Genomic DNA, 23005 nt, shown 5'->3' on the forward strand with positions numbered 1-23005 from the left:
GAAGTCATGGAAGCAGAGTGAGAATATAAAATACACAGCTGTCTCTAGGCAGGAAAAAGGGCATGAATCTTAAACAGCTCTATGGAACATGTTAATGGTAACAAATAGATTCTGAGGATGCTTTTGTGTTTTCTGTGCAGGGTTTACGAAAGAGAGAACTATTGAAAGAGCTTCTTCCTGTTATTGGACAAAACCTCCGCTTCCAGAGGCTTTTCACAGAGTATCAAGAGCAGCTGGACATCTTGAGAGACAAGTAGCATGTCCCCAGATTTTCCCTGTGGGGCCTGGTCTGAGAGAAACTGCTGAACAGCATTAACCAGAGACAGAAGAGGAGCAAGAGCCCAGTCAGTGGGGACACTCCTGAAGAAGGGCTGTGCCGCAGAGGCCCCAGCAGATTCCTGAAAATGATGAGTGGAGGAGATGGACAGTTTCCCAAGTGAAACCTGACCATCAAAGCTGTGGCCTCTGTTTCTGTGGAAAGTCATGGATATGTACTTCAGGGGGATCCTTTTGGATCTGGATCTCATTTAATATTAAAACTAGCTGAGAACTGTTTGTGCGGTTTCTTGGATGTCCTGTGAAAAGCACAGTACTTCAGAGTACACTGAACAGCATATTTAACCCTGTTTAGGGTTTTTTGCCTGAGGATTTATTGAGGCTCAACACTATATTAAATTAGATGAATGAGCCATGTTAAAAGAAATTTCATAAATATTAAGGTATTATGCAGCCAATAGACTCTTTCCTGTGAATATAATAATAATAAGAGGCTGTTCTAACACATGGACTATTTTTGTACTAGAATTTGCTAACTTGTAATATGGAATTTTATTTGGCCAATAATCAGGCTATCACTACAAAGTCATCTTGTAGGAGTTTAATTACAAAGGCTATGTTTCAAAGTAATTCTACCAAATTAACATGTCATCATCAGGTTTTTAATTTTTCAATGTTTGTAAAAGGCATTTTGGGGAGAGGGGGAGGGATATGAGGGGGTGGCTCTTTTTGTAAGTACAAAATAAAAGAACATTGCATTGGTTTAAAAAAAAACAAAAAGCAAAAACATGGTCTTGAATTATTACAAAGGGCACAGGCATCTCCAGAAATGTCAACACAGGCTGAATCATGTTAAGATGTCTAGAAATAAATAATCCTGTCTGGATGATCTTTCCTCTGAAAGCGTGATCAGACAAGTGCTGGTGATGTCTGTGGGCATCTCCAGCATTTGCCCCCAGAGCCTCAGCTCAAGGGAGCAGGAGCTGTGTGGGAGTGCTCATCATCTCACACACAGCCAAGCAGCCTCCCCTGACCACCAGAGTGGCCAGCACTGCAGCAAAGAAGGAGCCTCATGCACTTACGGCCATGTTCCTTGTGGAGTGCTTTTGGAATTCCACTGAAACCAAATCAAGTTGTTTTCTTTCCCTAGAGCGTGCTTAGCACTTGGGAAGGAGCAAGTGAATTATGTGGTTCTTTGCAGGCCCTGCTCTTTGGGTGTGCCTCAGTTCATGCCTTGCTTTGAAATGTTTTTGAGAATTGAAATGAGTGAGTATATTTAAACCCTTATAAAAGGGCATAATAAAATAATAAATATCTAACTGAGACAAACAATATCCTTCACTCTCAGCCAGGACAAGGACTAGGTGTACTGCAGTGGCCAAAGGGCACTGACCCTTTCTAGAAAGGCAGCTCTGCAGTTACTTGGTTTTCTGGATCCCAGAGGAAGGGATGTGTTCTTTAAAGCAACAAACCCCTGCGTTTGGAGGTTTTGTAGCCTCCTGTACCCAGCTGCCAGACACCAGATTGCTTTGGACAGCACTCATGTGCACACTGACTGCAGTGTCCTGACTTGGCAGGTGGTTTTCAGCATGGCACCAATGAGTTTGCAACAAGCAGTGGGAAATGGAGGGATAGCACAGCCTGGTGCTGGTTTACCTGCTGGGGAGAGTGAAGCTGATGGGGAGAGCCATCCACATCCCCTGACCTCCAGTCCAAAGTGTTTGCTAGTGATAACCAGTTGTAATGTTGTAAATAATTCATATGCTGTTGCCAATTGGACTATACTTGTGGGAACAAGCATTCTGATCCTCAGAAGAGGACCATAACAACACAGAATCGTTGAGTATTTGGGTTGGAAGGGACCTTCAGCATTCCTTTAGCCTAACCCCCTGCAAGCAGAGCAGGTTGTGCTCAGCTTGCGCTCACGGGTACAGCAAACGACCAACTGCTGGGATTAAAACAGGAGCTGAACAGCATCTTGTGGAGATGAGGCTGGTCCAAAAGCTTTCAGTCACTTGGAATCTGGCTGTCCACTTCCATGGGTTTCACTGCAGTGGCTCTGTGTAGACAGGTGCCATGTGGATGGTTTAACAAGGAGAGAACAAAGGAGCAGAACTGCACTGGGAGGTGTTTGAGCAGTGAAAGCTCCAGGACAAGTGACTTTCCTCCTGCTGAAAACAAGATATCCAGGCTCTGACCATCCTCTGTTCAGCCTTGTGCTGTTCATACCAGTCTTGCAATAAACGCTCTTTAATGGGATTTAAAGGTAATTAGCTAAGGAGAGTAAATTCTTTGTTGTTAAGTCTTTGAAGAGACGCTGAAACCCTTTTTGTGAAGAGATCTCTCCGTATTAAGACACCAAGTAGCTTTTTCTACCCATTTTTCCTTGTGAGGTTGTGTCACTGCCCAGCAGACCAGGAACACAACGATGTTAAATTCCACGCAAGAAAACCCATTCAAACAACGAGGAAGCCCTGCACGGCTGCTCTGAGGTGCCACCGACCTTCCCCAGGCCGAGCATCCCCGGAACGGAACGGAACGGAACGGAGCGGAGCGGAACGCGCCCGCCCCGCCGCTGTTTCCGCGCCGCGGCCTTTCCTCGCCGCTCCCGGCGGAAGCGCGGCAGGCCTGAGGCGCGGCGGGGAGCGGAGCGGGCCGAGCCGCCGCCATGGGGAAGCGGCAGCACCAGAAGGACAAGATGTGAGGCGGGGGGCGCGGGCGGGGCGGGCTGTGGCGGGGCCGTGTCCGTGCTGTCCCTCAGTGACCCCCTGTCTCGCAGGTACATCACATGCGCCGAGTACACGCAGTTCTACGGCGGCAAGAAAGCAGGTAAGGGGGCCGGGCCTTCCCCTCAGCGCCGGGCAGCGCGGGTTGAGTGCTGAGGCGGTTCTGAGCTGCGGGCTGAGGCCTGCGCTCGATTTACCGCTCGGAATGCCGTGTTGGTGGCCAGAGGAGCGTCCTGCCCTCCGCCGGGGCTGTGCCCGCTCAGGGGCAGAGCTGAGCGTTCATCATCGCGTTCAAACTCAGCGCTGTTGGGATCTTTTTCCGGCAGAGTAACTCCCGTTCACTGATTTTAGTTAGTTTTGCAAGCTTTAGTGTATTTGTCCTTGTCATTAGTAAATCGCCACTCTTCACGTAGCAAAATGTAACTTTCAAAATGTAACTTTCAAATGTTTCTTCGTTACCTAGAATACTATGTTTATTAAAATCGGTGGGTTTTCTTTTTCTATTAACAGACCTTCCACGAACCAATTTTAGACGTTTATCATTTGATCATTGCAGGTAAGACAACAAATTTACATGGTCATTATTAAATGACACATCTATTTATCAGGCTGTTGACACTGAATTAAAGTCATGCTCTCCTGAGGCAGTTACTGTCATTGACTCTGCCTGCTGTGGCAGCAGTGTGACAAGGCAAGGTTCAACAAGAACTGAATCAGAGTCTGCATGTTCCATGATCAGTGTCTGCAGAACTTGGGGCTGATGGCTGGAAGAATACACAAGTGATAAAATAATGCAGAACAATTATTATGTACATCCCAGTCTTTCAAATCTGTGTAATCAGGGCTCAAATCTGCTTATCTGTGCTTGGTCAGTCACTCATCTTGCTGAGACAGCGATTAAGGTAGATTGAAGAATATTTCTGCTATTTATTTTCTGTTTATAGTTTACTGCTTGAAGTGCAGGAATAAAGACAGGGAGTTGGTGGAAATGGGTTAGAAATCCTTGTAAATTGGGTAGTTCAAGAAGTTGCCTTTCATATCTGTGAGCTAACAGCTGCCAGGGTTGTGGAAGCATCCCTAACAGGGCATGCTGAATGTGATTGCCAGTTACATCATGATTTCCAGCTGGTTTTGCTCACAAAAGTGTGTTCTCTTTTTTTCCAGTTTGTCTCTGCAACCATTTGAATACCCAGTTTGCACACCAGATGGAACAGTCTTTGATATCCTGTAAGTTCCTGTCTGTGCTTAGCTTTATTTTTGTGTTGTTGAACTTGTTGCAGCTGTGTAATCATCATTTGGTCTTAGCAAGTTGGCAAAAAACAATCACGGCTGTCAGTAGAGGTTTCTGATGAGGCTTGTCAAGTATTACCTTATCCCTTGTCTTTTCAGGAGCATTGTTCCCTGGATAAAGAAATATGGGACCAATCCAATCACAGGAGAAGTAAGTGATGATGGGTGTATCCACATCATGTCTTTGCTTTCTTTATGCTCAGTTTCTTCTGTAATGTGTTGGAGAAACAAAAACGCCTTAGTGAAAGCAAGAGAAGTTGAATGGGAGTGTGGTTTTGAAGATGTGTGGAAGAAAGGAGAGCATTACATCTATTTATTTTTTGTAACTGGTTTGTAAATAGAAGGGCAGAGGAAGTGTGGGGTTCATTTCTGTGAACTCCCAGGGTATCTTGCCTGCCTTCCAGCTGTGGCATAATGAACATCTGTATAGATGGAAATACAAACTGTTGTTAATTCTGGTGCTGCCCAGAAAGCCTGAGTAGTCACTGATGGAAAAAACTCTACTCTTGGCTCACAGAAGCAGAATTCGGGTCCCTACAGGGCAAGGGGATGGCATCTCTCCATCTGGGATTAAACTTGCAGCAATATTTCCTGACCCAAAGGATATTTGGTGTCATGCAGATTCAGGAGATTAGTAGATGATATTACAAATGGAAACCTTACACCACAAAATCTTTTGAGTTATCCTGACAGTATATTTCAGAAAGCTTCTGTCATGGTAGTTCACTGTAGTTCACTGTGAGAGAAAACTTTGTGGGTTTCTCCCTGCTTTTTCTGCATAAATAATAATTATGAAGGGATTACTTTCTGCCGTAGCATGAAGTTGTAAAGCACTGAATAAACATGAAGTACAGGAAATATTTCCCTGTTGGATTTTTTTTTCTGATGTGTTAAAGTGCATTGCTTTTGAGGGCATAGAGGAAAATTTTAAGCGGAAACTTGTCTTTTCCTTTAGCGTGTGCAGTTACTTTTCCAGGCACTGGGTGGCAGCCATTGACCAGCACTGGGGAGGTTTGCCGATGGCTGTGAGATCCCCTCTGAAACATCTTGTCTTTGATAAACGATTTTCCCGTCAGACAAATACGAGGAAAAGCTAAATACAGATTCAGTATTCCAAACTCTAAACGTGAACACCCTCTCTGAGACTCAATATTTTCCAGCAGGTGTGTTTGTGCCGTAGGAAGATGATTGAAGGTCTTTCTTCACACATGAAGAGGCTGATGTGTTGTTGAGAAGGAATGAAATTGCAGCTATTTCATATGTTTTCACCAGCCTCCTACCACCTTGCTGCTCTCTGCATTGGTTGGAACTTTTGGGGTGCTACCAGATAAATTTTTTTCACTCAGAGCAGCACGTTGCAGACTGTGAACCATGATGTGGTTTAAAATTGCTTAGAGTAAATGCTAAATAAGAAGTGTAATGTGCCTGGTGATGTTGTGTAATAGAGAGAGAGACTGCAGAATAGACTTGGTGAACCATAAATGCTTAAATGAAGTCAGGCCTTGAGACCTGTTAGTTTACCAGACTTGTGCCTCTGTAGTTGGTCTGCAGTGCACTTCCAGCTCTCCTCAGTGTGCATCCCTCACCCCTTTTCATCTGTATCACCATCTGGGGAGCCCTTTCTTCCCCATTTTTGTTCTGTGATGGACTGGTGCTGTACAGCTCTCTCCTCCACTGGACAAAGGTGTTCCAGGTCAGTTGGAAAAAAAATGAGACACTTGTTCTCCAGAGCAGCACACAGCCCTGCTGAATCCCGCCCTGTGGAGCTCTAAGCTGAAGAGCAGGGTTGAAAGAAGGATTGTAATTTAGGCTTTGTTCCCCAGAAGGGCAGCTCAAGTTTTTGGAGGGGGAGGATGGCATTGGGCAGGAAGCAGATAAGAGTGCTGGGACAAGGCAGGGTAGGTGGCAGAGGAAGTCAGTGAATTGAACTTGTGCATCTCTGGACTGTTCTGTCCTTTGTTGAATCTGTCACTGTTTGTGCAGCCTCTGTTCCTGTGCACCTTGTTCATGGAAACCAGAAAGTATCCTTTGCAATGAATTGGTGACTTAGAGATGCTCAGACCTCTGTGTTTATCTAGAAAGGAATTGAGCCAGATTAGCTGCAATGCCATGTTGTGTACAGTAACTTGTGAAGTTACTTTGCACAGGTTGGTGATGAGGCTCTGGAGAATTTTTCCATTTATTTGTCTTGAAGTAAAAAATAGTAATGAAATCCTTTGTGGCTTGTACTTCTCTAGTTGTGGTTTGCTACAGGACAGATGCTTTAGAGAAGTCAATACACTTGGAAATGGGGTGTTAATGGTGCACTCTTGGTGCTCACGAATTCTGTCTAGCTGTCTTATTTCTGAAGTGGACCCCTCAGTGGAGAGCTGGAGAGCCTTGCAGTCATTAATATGTTTATCTTCACTGTGCTCCAGGGAATAGGACTATGCTAGTCTTTTATTAATTGGATGTTTGTGAACTGATCTACAAGGGACTTCTCTGATTCTTCTGAATCCTAAACTATTGGACTAGCCTTTGCTTTTAAAGAAATGCTGCAATGCAAATCACCATTGACCTTTGTCTAGAATTTACCATGAGCTATTATAGAAAATAACTTTAGATTTATTTTTCCCACCATTTTAAGAATGCAGTGGGGTAAAAAATGCTTGTGTTACTGCTGCACCAAAAATTTTTGAAAGAAACAATTTGTCCCTTACAGCTGAACTACAGCCTGTCAGTTGGCATTGGCTCACTTACTTTTTTTGTCATCTTTGTCAGGACACTGCCCTGGCTTATCCTTATGCTAAAATTCCATAAAATAAAGAGGAAAGTGATAGTTAGCTCATTCCTTTTTACTGACAACAGCACTTTGGCTTCTTGAGCTTGCAGACAGTTGCAGCCTTGCCAGGATGTTTCATGTAGTGACATTCTGACAGCCTGACCAGCGTGTCTATACGAGGCAGCCAGCTGGGCTCAGGATACCTATTTCAAGGAGGGAGATTGGCCAGAGCATGTCTGGTTGGTTGGAATCTCAAATATGAACAGATGATAGATCAGCGTGCCTTTTGACAGGAATTTCAACAAAATTGTTCTTCTTTGTTGAGTGGATATGTTATATGTGGGCTGAGCTATTTTTCCTCCTGTGCATTGTAATGTGTCTGATGTCAATGCCTATTTTTTCCACTCTGGTTCAGTGACATTCTGACTGTGTGTGGGCAGGCCAGATTGTTGTGGCTGTACTTTCAGCCCCTACCAAGGCTCTGTAACCTTGGGCAAATATCTCTGTTCTCCTGCCTCAGAAGTAGCTGCTGTCTTTGTCCCTTGTTCCCCCTTTCCTGTGGGAATTTAATTCTTTTGGGCACTGGAAAGCCAGTTAACTCGATTCAGTCCAGTTAATTTAGCCTGGCCTAAGAGTCAGGTTAGGAGACCTGAAGACATTGTGTGGTGGATTTATAAGACTGAGGGTCACATTTCTGGTCTAAATGAGGCAGAACAGAATTTGTGTTTTGCCCTGTCTGGGTTAGGATCGAGACCTGCAGGCCAGAGAGGACATTTTCTTAAGTGTCACAAGGCTTTAACTTCTCACTATGTTAAGGAGGAAATTTTTTATGAATTCTGAGGGTATTTTACAGGTTAGAAAAGCCTTTTGCTTAGGCTGCCTCTGAAGATAACCATAAAGAGGATTCTGGTGCATACAAAGAGTAGTAGAAGGCAGAGCCACTGACATGGAAAATGAGGACCAACTTTGGAGTCAGAAGGCTAAAAATCCTTGACTTTTCCCAGTGAGACATCTGTCTTTTAAAAAGAGAGAGCTGGACACAGGCTTTACTCTGTGTACAATATAAATATTTGCTATTTTTCTCCCACACTCTTTAATTCTGTATTTACCAAATAAAGCTGACTTGGGGTGAAATTATGACTAACATGATCAAATAGTTGTGGCAGTACAGGTGCCTGGCTCCTGCAGTAAGCCTGTCTGATCCAGGCTTTGGAAGCACCAGAGAGCTTGTACCTGCAATGCCCTGCAGCAATGACAGCCTGCAGTGGACACCTCCTCCCTCCAGCTCTGCTCACTAGGAATGTAAACAGTGCCCTTTTTTTTTAATCATTTGTTTGAAGTAAGGTTGGTAAGATGATGCTTGCCATAATAATTACAAGTACTTTCAAAACCTATAACTTCTTACCCTCAAAAGAAAAAACTGCAACCAAATCTGTTATTTCAAAATTTGGAAAATCATTCTTAATTACATTCCTTAAATATATTTATCTCCCAAATGCTGGTGGCTGTTGTTACTTTGTTTTATTGTTGAAATAATGATTTCTTTTCAATTTGGTCGACTGGATTTCAGTCAGTCTCATAGATCCCATAGAAATCAATTGCTGGTTTTGCAGTGAAGCTTGCTGACCTGGTTTAATGAAGAGGATATGAAGAAGATTACTTCTTTTACTGTTAATTTGTTAATCCCCCTTTAAAAAGGAACAAACAACCTCACAACACTTTTTTTTTAATGCGCTAAAAAAGTCTTTGGCTGTCTAAATAAGGGAAATCCTGTCTGAAAAGGATGCAGAAATTGGAGCAAAGGTGAAACTTCCCTAAACATAAAAGTGTTTTTACCATGTTTGTATTTTGAAAGCATAGAGATAGAAATAGAAAACATTGATAATTGTTTCTTTACCCAGGGAGTAAACATAATGAGAAAGAGGGCTTAGGTAATTTTTTCTACTTTTGCAATATTCTGAATAAAGATACTGCTGTGTGTGAGCAGTATGGGAAATACCAAGTACTGTAGGAACAGGTGTTAAAACACAGTTTAAGTTCCAGCCAGGGCTTTATGGTTCACTACAAATTGCTTTCCACCTCTGTCACATAATCAGTGCAGGGTCCCTGTGTTTCAGGAATGGATTCCTGAAAGTGGGTTGGATGAGCTTCACACATTACTGAGTTAGAGATATCAAGATCACAGCCACAGACAAAACTCATCCAACCCTGAGTCAAGTGGAGCAAATCTTGGACCTGAACTGGGAAGAGGACAAGTTCAAGTTTGAGGTGACCCTCACTAGCAAAATTGACAGTGACAATGGCTTTTAACTCGGTTCATATGGTCTGTCTGAATTTACTGCAGATTGCTGCTTTAATTGTGTTGTTCCAGGTGTGTTTCTAGATAATGAGCAGGAAATAATGGATGTCATCAGACAGAAACCTGTGATTTGAAGGTGACCCCTTTCAGGCCCCTGCAGCAGTGTACATTGTCAGGAAAATGTAATAGCTGTAGATAATGTTCAGTGGGATGCATTTTCAGAATGTTTGTTGAGACCTTTCTGCAACCTGTTAATGTACCTCAGGATTCTGATGGTCTTCTAAAAATGACATGTTGCAGCGGGAGTCAGATTTTCCTTGTGATTTTTCATCTTTTTGTCTTGAAAAGTTTTCCTTACTTACTGTTTCCAAAGAGATTGTGCTTACTTTGAGCATTTTCATCCTTTGTCTAGATACAAAATACTGAGAGGAAAATGCTGTGTAGCCTTCTATAGGCAGTCTATGTCCATATCAGTTTTCCATATCTAGAGTTCTGGGACTGTCTAATTATGAGCTAAATGGTTTGACCAGTTGAGATAATTTTTATTATGTAGAAGAATTCAGGAGTGAGTCATATCCCTCTTACATTGTTTTTTCCTCAACATCAGAGCACAGCACCTGAAATCCAAGTAGTCTGCTGTGTTTTCTCCTTGGGGCTTTGGAAATGAGTGATCATTTAGGTGGATCAGCAACTTCAGGTCTCATTTGGATGTAATAGGAGTGATGTGTAAATGAGAATTTTAATTTTTCTCTAGAGAACTCCTTTCACATACATGTCAGAAGAAGTCGGCACATCTTCAGCTTTGAAATTCAAACTATATTTCTTAATTTGTCTGATGCAACTCAGGTCTTCAGATATTGCATGAGTTTAAATGTCAATTGCCCCCTTTCCCCCCTTTTGTTAAACTTAACATATTTTTCCTATACATTTGAAGAGAGGTTTTCCCTTGTTTATTTGTAAGAAAAGTTTCAGTGTGGGGTGGGAATACAGTTTTGTTCTGGGTGAGTAATGGCTTATTACAGAGCAGAGAACAAAGCTTACAGAAATAAAGCCAATGGAAGCTTTGTTGTTGAAGAATGATTCAGACAAATCCAGCTTGGTTTTCATGTGTTGCAGAAAGAGGAGTGAAATGATCAGGAACACAAAACTGGAAGACTGACTGAGGTCTCCAGCTCTCTCAGTCTGCTTTGCAAACTGCCTGCTCTGTCTTGAACCAGTGTTTGCTTTCTGGCTGCTATGGCTGCTGAGAGCTTCTTATAATGGTTTTTCATCTGATACATATCTTTTGTAAATTTGGGGTTTGACCAGCTTAGTCTCATTTGTATTTGTGCCAAAATTGCGCTTCTTTCTCCTAGTGTTTACAGCTGTGTATTTGGCATGGAGTAATTTAATGCTTTCTTGACGTTTTGTTGTTGAGACTTGTATTTTCCTGTCAGATATTCTTCGTGTGTTTAAGTTCTCCATACCCTAAGTGGTCACAGTTGTTCTCCACATCTGTGAAATTTTAATGTATCTTCTTTGAACAGAGATAATCATACACAGTAAATGCTGTGTGAATGCCTGGTACAGTGGTGGGAATATTTTCTAGTCCCTTCCTGAAATACTTTGATGATACTTTGATATATTACACATGATAGTGAGAATCCAAAAACCATTTCAGTGTATGTGTTGAGACAGAAAGGGTGAATTGAGAAAATGGTAATTTGTTGCATTTTCTATTGGTAGGCTGGGTCATATCAGAAGCAGGTACTTATTTATAAGTTAAAATTAGCCAGGATGAGCAGTAGCTCTTCCTTTTCTCTTTTTTTGTTGTTTCCAGCTGAATGTTGCTGCCTGTATTTCTGTGGGCAGTAGCAGCTCTTCAGACACGGGTGGTTACATCTTTAAGCGTCTCTCTCCAGGTGCATTTTTGTCTGGGGCAGCAGACACAGGCTGCTGCTCAAATGCCCAGAATCCACTTTGAACGAGATGAACTCTTCAATATGCAGCAACTGAGCCATGTCGTCTTACCTCATTGGCCTCAGAAATTATTAGCTTTTATTCAACAGTTGAAATGAGTTAATATTTGACTAGAGACCATAAATTTTCAAGGCCCCTTGACAGAAACATATGAGGACATGATTTCTGCCCTGAGGAATGACCGGGAAGTCATGTGTCGTAACTGGAAATGGTCATAAAACACAGGGGGGGATCAAGGGGATGAAAATCCCGCTGAGTCATATCCTGAGAGATAACTCCTTTTTTCTTGGGTTTTCTGAGTATTTCCCACTCTCCTTTGTTGCTGACAAACGTGGATTGCTGGTTCTTTCTTTTCCAGAGTTTTGTGTGTTTTGCAGCAGTGTACCCAGCACTACTAAGAGTTAGCCTTTATCTGTCCTAAAAAGGGGATTTATTTTTCAATTCCCTGTATCTTTGGGAAACAGCGAGGGCGAAGAAGATGAGATTTGCCTCTACTTACTGTTCAAGTGCTTTATCACAAAAAAGACATTTAAAACCCACCAGTGTCATGAGTCACTGGCCCAGCCTTCACTGTTCCTCCTTCACACCTTGCTGACTGTGGTGGTGGTGGGCAGTGTTTGATCCAGTAACCAACCTCTGGACCCAGGCAGATAAATGTGTCTACCGTTATTTCTAGTGCATTATGTCCCTTACAGTAAAAAAGTATTTACATCTAGGTTTTACAGACTGAACAGATGGTCTCCTTTTCCTTTTCTGTGTTTTGGTGTAAGTGTGCACATTGGATGGGATTTTGTGACTGTGACACTTGAAAAACTAGCAGCTGTGAAGCGCCCTAGCCTTAAATGAGATGCAGCATGAGGTTTCCCACAGATCTTTACTTGCCTGTTTTTCACTAAAATTGGAGCCTAGATTTTTGGTGCTTCTGCAAGGCTTTATTTTCCTTGAACCATGCTGTATTTGGCTGTGGGTCTCTGGATTGGTAGACTTCTGACTGCATTGAGACTGCAGGTTTGATCTTGCACATGCAGCTACACATCTTTTTCTCATGGTAATTTCTGTTAATGTGCTCTTTGATAGAGCAGCATTATTGCTGATGTCTGTGAGCCATGTGTGTTATCAAGCATATCTTTATGGTTCTCTGGACAAGGCTTTGGTGACCATATGGTGTCAGTTTAATTAACTTTTAAATATGTAAATACAGTGGTCTAGAAGTGTGTAATGAAGGATCTTTTGTGTCCATTTCTATTCTAGCTCAGCAGTTCATGAAGACTGCAGTTAAACAGCAGCTTCATCAGGGAATGTGAATTGAGGGTATCTATTTAGCATTAGACAGGCAGCTGTGACAAATATCTGGCATTTTGTTGTTGAATTGAACATAGAAATGATACCTTGAATCATGAGACTCTTCTGGCCTCTTGGCTGCTGACTCCAAATCTTTCATAGAGTGTTAAACTACCTATAGACACCTTATCTTGTTAAAACAGTGCTGCTCTTTCCAATTACATATCCTAATGTGTAGACTTGAGGATTTCCAATGCCCTTCATCATCATTAAATCCATTTACAAGATCTGAAATAACTAACATTACACATAGAGTTATTCCAGTGCTATTTATTGGAAGATTTTATAGCAGGGAAAATTGTAAGAGGGCTTCTTAAAACGCGAAGCTGTATGCAAAGTTATATGTAACAGGTCTCATCTTTAAAGGAACCAAAGAATTTAATACAAAATTCATTTGCTGTTCTTAAGCTTAATTTGGCTCTTGATAGGCAACATTGTGTTTCAATATTAGTATTTGTTCTGGCTTTCTCTTCTGCTTGAGGTAACTGTGTTTCTTGTTTTGGTGGGGTGAAAAACTATCAAATGATCCTGCCAGCTCTGAATGATTTTGACCTCATGTTATCGACCAGTTATCGACCCTGTTAATTTTTCCCCAAGCAGTGCCTTGGCCCTGGCTGAACCCTAGGCACTGCCAAAGCCCCTTTCTTACTGCCCTCCACAACTGGACGGGGCAGAGAAAATGTAACTGGGCATTCATGGGTTGAAATAAGGACTAGGGAGATTTTCTTCTTAGATATGTTATCTCAGAGGCCTTACCACCATTTCTGATTGTCCCAACCTTGGCCAGCAGCGTGTCCAGTCTGGAGCCAGTTGGACAGAGGAAGCTTGCAGCAGCTTCTCACAGAAGCCACCCTTGTAACCTTCACTACCAAAACCTGGCCAGACAATCCCAGTACTAGCTTCCCTGGATTTTTGTGTGTTCCTGACAGAGGCCATTCGGTGTGTCTGACCAGGGGGTCCAATCCCCAAGTGCTGAACATGTGAATGCTTTCTCAGTTACTGTTGGTAGGGTGGGAAGGTCTGTCTTTACTAAACGCAGTTCTTGTCACAAGTCCCCAACTCTGCCCGTGTGTGGGTAGAGAATCAGTGGAGCCCTTTTTGATTGCTTTTCAGGCTGGTGAATATCCAACAGGGTCAGAGCCTCATTAACAAGAAGAACATGCAGCCACAGACCAAAGAGATTCAGAGAGTGTAACTAATTGATGCGCGGGGATTGTAGGCCATATCTGCATGAGACACACAGCGATGACAGAGAATTATTTAATTTGAAACAATTGGCGTGTTCCATCCGCGAGCTGCCACAGTGCCCCACTAACCTCCGTGGCGTCACAACCTCTGCCTGGGTATCAATAAAGGATGCTGCCCTTTGGGATCCCACAGGAGCTGGTGCTGTCAGCTGACAGCTGAGAGCGTGCGGGGCGCTAGGGCTTCTCGCTGCCGCAGGAAAGTAGGTCATGGCCAAAAGTAGCCTTGGCTGCCTTTGTGGAAGTGTGCCTGCGAGAGAGGAGTCAGCTGAGAAAAGAGCTCGCACGGTTTCGCGTTTGTTTTTTTTTTAGCCCTCCTGTGCTGTGGAGCAGCTGGCACTACGTGCCACGAAATGCGTCTGCTTTCCAGTATTTCTGCATAAAATATTTTTAGAAGGGAATATGTGGCTCTTATTTCTGCTTAAGGGAAGTGGCAGATGCTTGTGGCCTTTCATTTTCATTAGGAATTTAGAATTTAATTAGATCAAGTGTTTTTAATAAACACTTTTTTTCCTCTTGCTTTCTTAACTGGAGCGTGGCTGAAACTGGATGGTGGGTGTGTGTCAGGGAAACTCAGGTTGAAAATAGTTTTGAACTTGAGCTATGTATGCACTATTTGTTCCCTCTTAAGCATTATTAATAATAAAAAATACATGAAAACAAGTACTTAAACTCATTTTAGGATTCATTCACTCCTGCTGTCTCTTCCCATGAAGATCAGCAACCGTTTGTGGCATAACGGTCATTTCCATGGCAACAAACTGTGTGATGGTGCTTGGAAAGCTTTGACTTTTGATGGAGAATAAATTAAAGGAGATTCACCCACATGCAAGATAATCCTGTTTTTGTGTGAAATGAAGAACTTGAGAGGAAAAAAAATATTATTACACAGGTTGCCTATATCGTGTCCTTTTACATTCTCCTGGGTAATTTGTAGATCTTTCAAAACTGGACCTCCTGGAAGTCCTGGTGTGTGGACTCCCTCCTCCGTGGCTACTCTGTGTGCAGTTGCCAGATCCTGTAGCCTGGTCTTGGGCACTGAGCAATCCTTTGGAGCAGATCATCACCTGGCTTTGCTCTTCTGAGGCTCCAAAGATTTCCCTTGATGAAACTCCAAATCCCCCTCTTGCCTTGCCACGCAAGCCGAAGCACAGAGCTGCTCCAAAGGGCATGAGTTGGCATGCCAAGGTCACTTCTTCAAGAGAAGCCTGATAGAAGGCCAGTGTGTGGCAATAGAAGTTTATAACATTCATACAGCACTTCACTAAGGAGTTCCCACTCCAGGCAATATTTCAACTCCTGTATGACAATCACTGTTTTTTTATTTACTGTTGACATAAGACTGTGTAAGTGCTGGTCACTGTGGGGAGCAGATCCAGCATAAGCAGCTGATGCACCATGAGTAACTGATGCTGAAAAATAACCTTTTTTCCATATTATGGAAAGATATGACCTGAAATACCATACTATTTCCCTGGGTACAGAGTGAGAGTCTGAGGACTTGGCAGCACTTCTGACAATACATGATATGTTGACAGATGAAACAGTGCACTGCAGCTTTTGCTGCCTTTAAAGTCTGCACAGCAGTTTAGTCTGTCTTTTCTACTAAATTTCTGTCAAGGTATAAATCTGAATCTTCAGTCATGCTAAAATATTTCTTAGGGAACTGTTTTAATTTGTCTTTAAAGATGCTTATATGTTTTGGGCATAGTTCAAGTCTTCCAGGAAGATAATTTAAGTACCTTTCTTAAAATTATAAGTGTTTCCAGTGGTTGTATTTCCAAAGAAGCTTTTTCTGAAACATAATTCTTGGGCTGTTGCACAACATGTGCACAGATGGATGCTTTGTGTTAATAGTTGTTTAGGCTGAACAGATCTGTCCAGGATCAGATGTTCATTTTGGCAGCTCTGCAGTTCCCCTAGTACTTCTTTGATAATTTTGTTCTTGTAAGAAGATAAATAACTAAATAAAGCTCTGCATTCACTTAGTCATTTCAGAAGCTGCCATTGCCTTTGCTGTCCTTCTTTGTAGCCCAGCAGTGGGCAGATATTGGAGTGTTTTGGGTGTTTTTTAATGAGAATCCACTTAAGGAAAAGCAGCAGTACTAGTCTTCCATCACATAACTAAATATAACCTAACCTGGCCTCTTTTTTCCTTTCCCATCTTATTCCTACTAGCTCTCATTGCTCTTCCTGCTAATAAATTAGAGAGATGGTTACCTTTCTGGCAGCACATGAGCCTGCCAGTTGGTTGAGAACAATTTGAGAAGAGCCTTCCTATAAACGAATGAGTCCAGCTGTCATAACATGTACTCTGTAAACCAAGAGTATGAATTTTGATTAGGCACAGAAAGCCCACTGACTTAGTTTCACACAATTTCTTTATTTCTCTTTGCCATAATGATTGAAGTAACAGTGTCAGCACCGGGGCTGGCAGATCTCCACTTGTAGCTGTTTACAGAGAGCTGTCTCGGTTATAAAAACCTCCCTAATTCTTCAGGTGCGTGTTTTGAGAAGAAAACCGATTGTTTCTTTTAAAAGGCCTGTGCTGTGTGTGCTTTTAAGGATCCATTTGGCAGTGAAACTGTCTCTGACTGCTGATACAATCAAAGGTTTTGTTTTTTTATAAGTCTCAGATCCTGACTCAGCCTTGCAGCTTGTTGGCCTGGACTTTTGTTTCCAGCTGGGTGCCCCAGTCAAGCACTACCTGACCATCCTGGCAGGCTGTGCTAGTGGGGTGAGCCAGGCTGGGCTATGCCCTGTCTTGCCAGTGATGCACCCAAATCACATACTGACCCCATGGAATGACTGGCATCGTGGGCCTGTCGTGTTACTGAAGGCTCACTGTTATTTTGGGTGTGTTTGCAGCTTCCATGTCTAGGGAGGGCTGCAGGACAGGAGCAGCCTGATTGTCCAGAAATGTTTGCCAGCCTGATAGCTCTTCCCTTCCCATGTCACAAAACCCTTCTAGAGAGAGAGCAGCAGAAAAATGCCAAAGACATCCTGCTGAAGCGTGGAGAGCAGGAGTAGCTTAATTTGCAGTGTCCTCTCTAGAGTTGGAGAACATTAGCCCAACCTCAGCTGTCATCTTGGTTCCCTGTTCTGTGGAATTGTTACCTGGGGGTTAAGTGGCTGACAATCCCTCCAGGAACTCCCTTCATGACCCCAAATGCCTCTCCAGAGAACTCGTGCCTCCATTTCTCTTTATTATTGCTGGCTGTCATGTGGGCTCTGCTGCACATTTCCTGAGTAAAAGGAAAATTACAGTTATTTCAGAAAAGGCATCTAGCTTGATTGCCAAAATGGTTTGCTGGCTTTATGACTTTCAGCAGAGGTCCCTGCTGAATTGCCCCTTCTGATCAGCAGCAATGATCTTTGCCTCTTAGCTTTTCATGCAAACTCCCCTTTCAGTCTGTGCTAAGAGTTGTGCAACTCCTCGAGCTGATTCCCCGTGGTTAGCACTGTACTGTGTCAAATACAGCCCTGTAAACAAAAGTATCCCAGTTCTCAGGCTCCCTGAGCCTTGTTTTTGTGGGCTGTCTGTGACTTGAATTCCCAGGGTTCTGATGATTCAGACAACTTGCAATATATTATTAATAAATTATGTACTATTAAAGTCCTAATAGTGATGTTACAGTTTTATTTCCATGGTTTCATTCTGTTGTGATTAATCTTTTTAATGCTTTATTTTCTTTAGAAACTAGATGCCAAATCACTTATAAAGTTGAATTTTGCTAAAAACAGCGAAGGTAAGTGCAGTCATTTTCTGTGGTGGTGTTTTGTTGGGTTTTTATTTTTCCTTAATGAGTGCTTTAATAAATTCTGGTTTGTCTTACTCATGGTGAAGTAGTTTGTGTTGTCTATCATGGTTTTTATTTTTTGAGTAGAGTAATTGCTTCTTGTGAGTGATATGTTTACCTTCAGAGTTCCATTTCTGTTTTTCTTTACACTGGGGAGCTGTAAATTATTCAGCAATTTCCCTTTATTATAGCTGCTACTGCAGTAAGGTACTGTTTACTTTAGGGAAAGAATCAGAAAAAGTGAAATTTCTGTAATGTTATCTTATTTCTAACTTGCCTGTGGCAATATTTGCTGTTCACTTGGTTTTGAACAGCTTTTTGTTTATAAAAGGGATTAGACTTAAATGAACACGTGGGATTTTATGAATAGAAGCACACAAGACAGCAGGCTCGAGTTTTATTTCTGTAAGATATAAAATCTGCCTCCTAAGAGAGCGTGCTAGGAACAAAAGAGAAGAGTGGAGATGAATTCATCTTCTACAAAGCAGATAATGTTTTCTTTGAAACGAGAATGGCAAAGATTAGGTGGGAATAAAATTCTGGAGTGTCTGTCTCCTTATCTTACCAAAATCCATGGACTACAAGCTCTTTTCTGTAGCTGATGGATTTCTTCTGCACTTTGTGTTCCATCTGTCTCAAGAGCAGGGTGTTAAAAATTGATCAATAATCAGCGTGGCCAAGGCTTTTGAAAGATACCACGACATTGTGCTTCCCCTAAAGAATTCCAGTTCATAATGTTGGGGTGGAATAATGACAGCCATACAGTCTTAGAAGCCTTTTCCTTGAAAAGGTGCATTCTGTGTCATTAACCAGTCAAGGGAAAATGCAACAAAAGAGGAGAATTAAATGTTGCTTTCCCGTCCATCAAGCGAACTTTTCTTTAAATCTTAACGTGGAATGGTTGTTACATATGTAGGATCTTCTCTGTTCACACAGAGATATGATATGAAAGGCCTTTGGGCATTGCAGTTTCTCACATTTAATGATCCCTCCTGAGCTGAGTACCTTCCATCTAGATCAACATGTGTGTTCCCTCAGCAGTTTTGCTTTTGCAGAACTGGGAGTTTGGTGATTTACTCTTTTGTATGCAGCTGTAGTGAGGCCTCACATTTTACCTGGGTGTTTCTGCAGCCATCAGTTGGGCTATACTCTGATGCCACTTCCAAAAATCCCTTTCTAAACTTCTTGCATTTCAGTCCCTTGTGGCAATGGCTTTCCTTCAGCCCTGGTGGCATTAAGAAAAGTGTCCTCAGCTCTGACTGGTGCAGTGGGGCAGAGCTGCCTCTGACAGCACAGTGAGTGGTTAATCTCTGTAGGTGTTTGCCTCTCCTGTTCTTGCAGGAGCTGTGAGCAGCCTGTTCTGGCCTCCCTGCTGGTTTTGATTTTCAAATGGTAATTAGGAAAAAAAGAACCAAACAGGCCAAACTTATTTCAAAAATCTCACCCAAAGCCTCAGGTCTAGCAAACTGATCAAGTATTAATAACCTTCTTCTAATTGCTTTCTGCTGAGATTATCCAGACATTTTTCTTTTTCCTCCTACATTGCCTCCCATCAGTTTGCTTGCTGTTGACTTGCTTAATATTTATGCTGACCCTCCTGGGAAAATTCACAGCTTGATTAGAGCAGAAGCTGGGTTCCTTGTTGAGTAACGTGTTCAGATTTAATGGCATTCTGCTTGCCACATTTGAATACAAAATGCTCCCCTCTGCTTAGAGCACAACAGCTGTTGTGAACTTTTCTGTAGGATATAAACTAAACTTTTATTCCTGGCAAACAAGAGTGATATGGACATGTTACAAGGACAGGCTCATGTTATCAATAGATCTTAGATTACTACAATAACAATTATATTGTGGTATTTCATAAATATCAAGGAAGTTGGGCAAAGTTCTGTGTTGGGGGATTGAAGGCAATAGATTTCAAAACTGCATTTTCCTTGTATGTTTTATAGTTCTCTTAAGTGTTACTTTTTCTAGCACTTTGTCTGTCACTGGAGAATCAAAATGTTGTTCAAAACACCTTTAAATACCCACTAAAGTTACACTTTATATTAAAAATTAATGTAAATATCATCCACAGAGATAAGAGAAATTAGCTATTTCAAAACATTTGCGGGTCTTCATGTGAAATTTAAACTTCTTTCCCCTCTATCAGGCAAGTACCACTGTCCAGTGCTGTTTACTGTATTTACCAATAACTCCCATATTGTGGCCATCAAGACTACTGGAAATGTCTTTGCCTATGAGGTGGGTTCTCTGTTGCATTTCATTATTTATATTTTCTACTTGATGCATTTCATTCAAACTCACTAAATGTTTTAGAAGGACAGATAAGTTTTGTTCTTGTTTTACAGCCAGGGAAATTAAAGCACTAGGAGATGAACCAACTTCACAAATTGTTGTGCAACTTTAGCCTTCAAAATAGGAACAGCCTTAGAATATGAACTAAATAATATTTCTAAAACCTTTTCTTAAGATAATCTGCATGTACTGGCTCTTGTAGATCAAAATGAGTAGCTTTTATCTGCTCCTCAGTTGAATTAATAGATAAATTTTCTGTTGTCTTCTTTCTTATACAGTGTCATCAGAAAAACACAAAGTGCCTCATTTCTATTCATATCAGTGAATAAAAAAGAGCATTTTAGCTGGAGCTGTGGGAATAGGAGAAAGAATGGCTTAATGGACACTTAAACTGCATTTTTATTCGTGTTTTGTGAACATTTATGTGAACCCAAGTGGAATTTTAATCGTGACTTCTTTGCGTAATCCTTACTGTAAAAGCAAGTTTTATTTATTTTTTCAGTAGCAAATAAATCCTTCAATTAATGAATCCATATCCAGTGCTGTAGAAAGTCTGAACACTGGAACATTTGCTTTTTGAATTCTGATGGGATTTTCAGGTACTGAGGGAGGAACAAGCTGAAACCATTGCAGTCAAGGAAAAGGCTGGATACGTCATCATTTTGAAAACTTGATCTGATGTAGTAGAGCTGTCTTCACTTGTGAGAGAAATCAAGATTAGGTTAAAACAGAAGGTATTTTCTATTTCTTCTGCAAGCAGGATGCTTTTACTGCTGGGGTTAAAAGGCAAGGATGAGATTACGAGTGGTCTTTGTTAAACCCTTGTCACTACTGCCGAACTCTTGCTCTGTTTGCTACAATTTACAGTTCTGGGCTTCCTAAAGGAGCTGTGCAGAGATGGGTTTGTGCCCTATGTGGTACCACATGAAGCAACAGCACTTACTGGTTTATTATAAGCATGGAATTAATTTATGGACTTCTGGAGGTACTAGGAAAATACTATCACTTCCATCTGAGGAGAACAGTGAACATTTGGGTAAATAAGACATATTCAGGGTTTTTTTCAGGTAAGAGCTTACAAAACTGAGAGCAAGTTGTTGGTTTTTTTTTTATTTTGGTAGTACTTCTATGATTGGTTTAAATGATAGTCATAACTATGGAATGGAGACTGCAAGGTTCTTAAAAAAAACCAAACCAACAAACCACACAAAACTGTCAAGTTTTGTAGGGATGAGAGAAAAAAGCTTCTCATTTGTTAAAGCACACAATGAAAATATTGCAGCTGCCAGTTGAGAATGAGGGTGACATTTTTTTCTTTATGATTTGTACTTAAAGCTTTTATTAATATCCCATATTTACTTGTAATATTTACCCATAAGAATCCAGTTTTTAATTCCTGTGTCTTTCGCCTGGCTGTTAGGCAGTTGAGCAGCTGAACATCAAACCAAAGAGCTACAAGGATCTCCTGACAGATGAGCCCTTCACTCGGCAGGACATTGTCACACTGCAGGTAAACTTCCCTCTCTGGTACACCTTATACCATACAGCTTCTCTCTGCAGAGGGTGAAATGCTGCTGTGCACACTGTTCTAGCAGGAAATTAGAATAATTGACCAGAGAAACTTCTCTGTATTTTGTTGTCCACATGAGCCACAAAGATACCATTTAACACAGTCTGGAAGAGCAGTAAGGTGTCCCACATGTGGTATCAAAAGAAACAAAGTTTAGAATATGAAGTGTTTATACTTCTAGGAAGTTGACATGTTACATTAAGATTGAAGTGGATTGTCCATCTTACTCTTTCGAAGGTGTACAAAAGTGACAAAGCTTCAGAAAAGTGTTTTCCATAGAATGTTTCTCTAAATATAGAGTAAAACAAGTAGCAAAACAGAGGATTCCCTCTAATTGCTTGTTTGGAATGTTTTTCTTCTTAATAGATGCCCATGTTGCTTTTGCTGATTTTAAGAGAATTAAAACCTAAATTAAAACAACATTGTAAATTTCACAAAATAAAAGATAGTTGTTTACAGATGAAGTTTAGTATCAAAAGATTTAAAACTTTTGTTTAAAATTAGGTACTTTGAAGCTTACATGATTTTCAAAATAGGGGAAAAAAGATTGCAGGATCATTATTATTGAAGTCATAAGTTACTGGGCATGTCACGAACACTTAATTGCCACTAGCCAAGACTAATACAGTCTGATTCAAATAGAAAAATATTTTTCATTTATGTCTAAATTTAAATAAAGTGTAGCCCTTCTTCCCTACTCCCCAGTGCTTAACAGCATTTTAAATATTTTTCCTTTGTTCCTTTGGGCTTGTTGCTATTCAAGCTAATGCAACAAAGTAAAATGTTTTTATTCCAATGGATGCAAAAAATACAGCTTTTTCTTTTCAGCTTGAAAGCTCCCAACAGAATGTTATTTCAGTGTAACTGCATGGTTGCTAATGGATTTGGAAAAGTAAAAAAAAGATGAGTGGCTAAAAATGTGTTTGTGCACCAGTATGGAAAACTGAGTTATTTTGAACAAATAATTGAAATGTGCAGTTGCTAAAAAAATATTTTGGTATGTTTTGTAGGGTTGGAATTGAATGTATGCCTAAAGGGTGTATTCCTGTTACTTTCCTAGCTTTGGTTTTTCACAGATGCTCTAGTCCCCTCAATCTGAAAGTGCAACTACATCTAAAAATTTAGTCATTCCCTATGTGAGTTTTTATCAATATTTTTCATCTTCATTCTGTTCTTGACATGTTGGGTTTCTGTCTTGTTTGGAGGAATCTGTCTCATATGAAACTAAGTAGCTTCTGACTGTTGTGCAGTCCAAGGTCATAGTCACACACTGCCTGCACCTCTTCCACCTCCATTTCAGGGTGGTGTTCATAATGTGTGAGTAGATTTATTCCTCTTTAGTAAACAGTTCATTATGAATTGGTGTTAACATCTGCACTGCACAGTCTTCCTAAATAACTTTAGAAATAGCAAAGACACCCCCTTCTTGGGATTGGAC

At 41.3% G+C, this 23005-nt stretch overlaps 2 protein-coding genes across 3 annotated transcripts in view; both read left to right on the top strand.

Annotated features, from left to right (window-relative positions):
- Positions 1 to 555, top strand: part of HIRA (histone cell cycle regulator) — a 32454-nt gene extending 31899 nt beyond the window's left edge. For both annotated transcript variants that reach the window (XM_085075835.1, XM_085075836.1), the window contains exon 25: positions 141 to 555. In XM_085075835.1, coding sequence (XP_084931961.1) covers positions 141 to 257 — 117 coding nt within the window. In that variant the 3' untranslated portion in view covers positions 258 to 555. The remainder of the gene's footprint in view (positions 1 to 140) is intronic.
- A 2269-nt stretch (positions 556 to 2824) lies between these two features.
- PPIL2 (peptidylprolyl isomerase like 2) overlaps positions 2825 to 23005 on the top strand; it is a 67211-nt gene continuing 47030 nt past the window's right edge. Inside the window, exons 1-8 of the mRNA XM_085075843.1 lie at positions 2825 to 2976; positions 3056 to 3105; positions 3513 to 3558; positions 4167 to 4229; positions 4392 to 4443; positions 17594 to 17645; positions 19852 to 19943; positions 21418 to 21507. Of these exons, the coding sequence (XP_084931969.1) occupies positions 2945 to 2976; positions 3056 to 3105; positions 3513 to 3558; positions 4167 to 4229; positions 4392 to 4443; positions 17594 to 17645; positions 19852 to 19943; positions 21418 to 21507 (477 nt within the window). The 5' untranslated portion in view covers positions 2825 to 2944. The remainder of the gene's footprint in view (positions 2977 to 3055; positions 3106 to 3512; positions 3559 to 4166; positions 4230 to 4391; positions 4444 to 17593; positions 17646 to 19851; positions 19944 to 21417; positions 21508 to 23005) is intronic.

Source organism: Lichenostomus cassidix, chromosome 15 (assembly GCF_008360975.1).
Source record: "Lichenostomus cassidix isolate B80296 chromosome 15, HeHo_3.0, whole genome shotgun sequence".
Taxonomy (NCBI): domain Eukaryota; kingdom Metazoa; phylum Chordata; class Aves; order Passeriformes; family Meliphagidae; genus Lichenostomus; species Lichenostomus cassidix.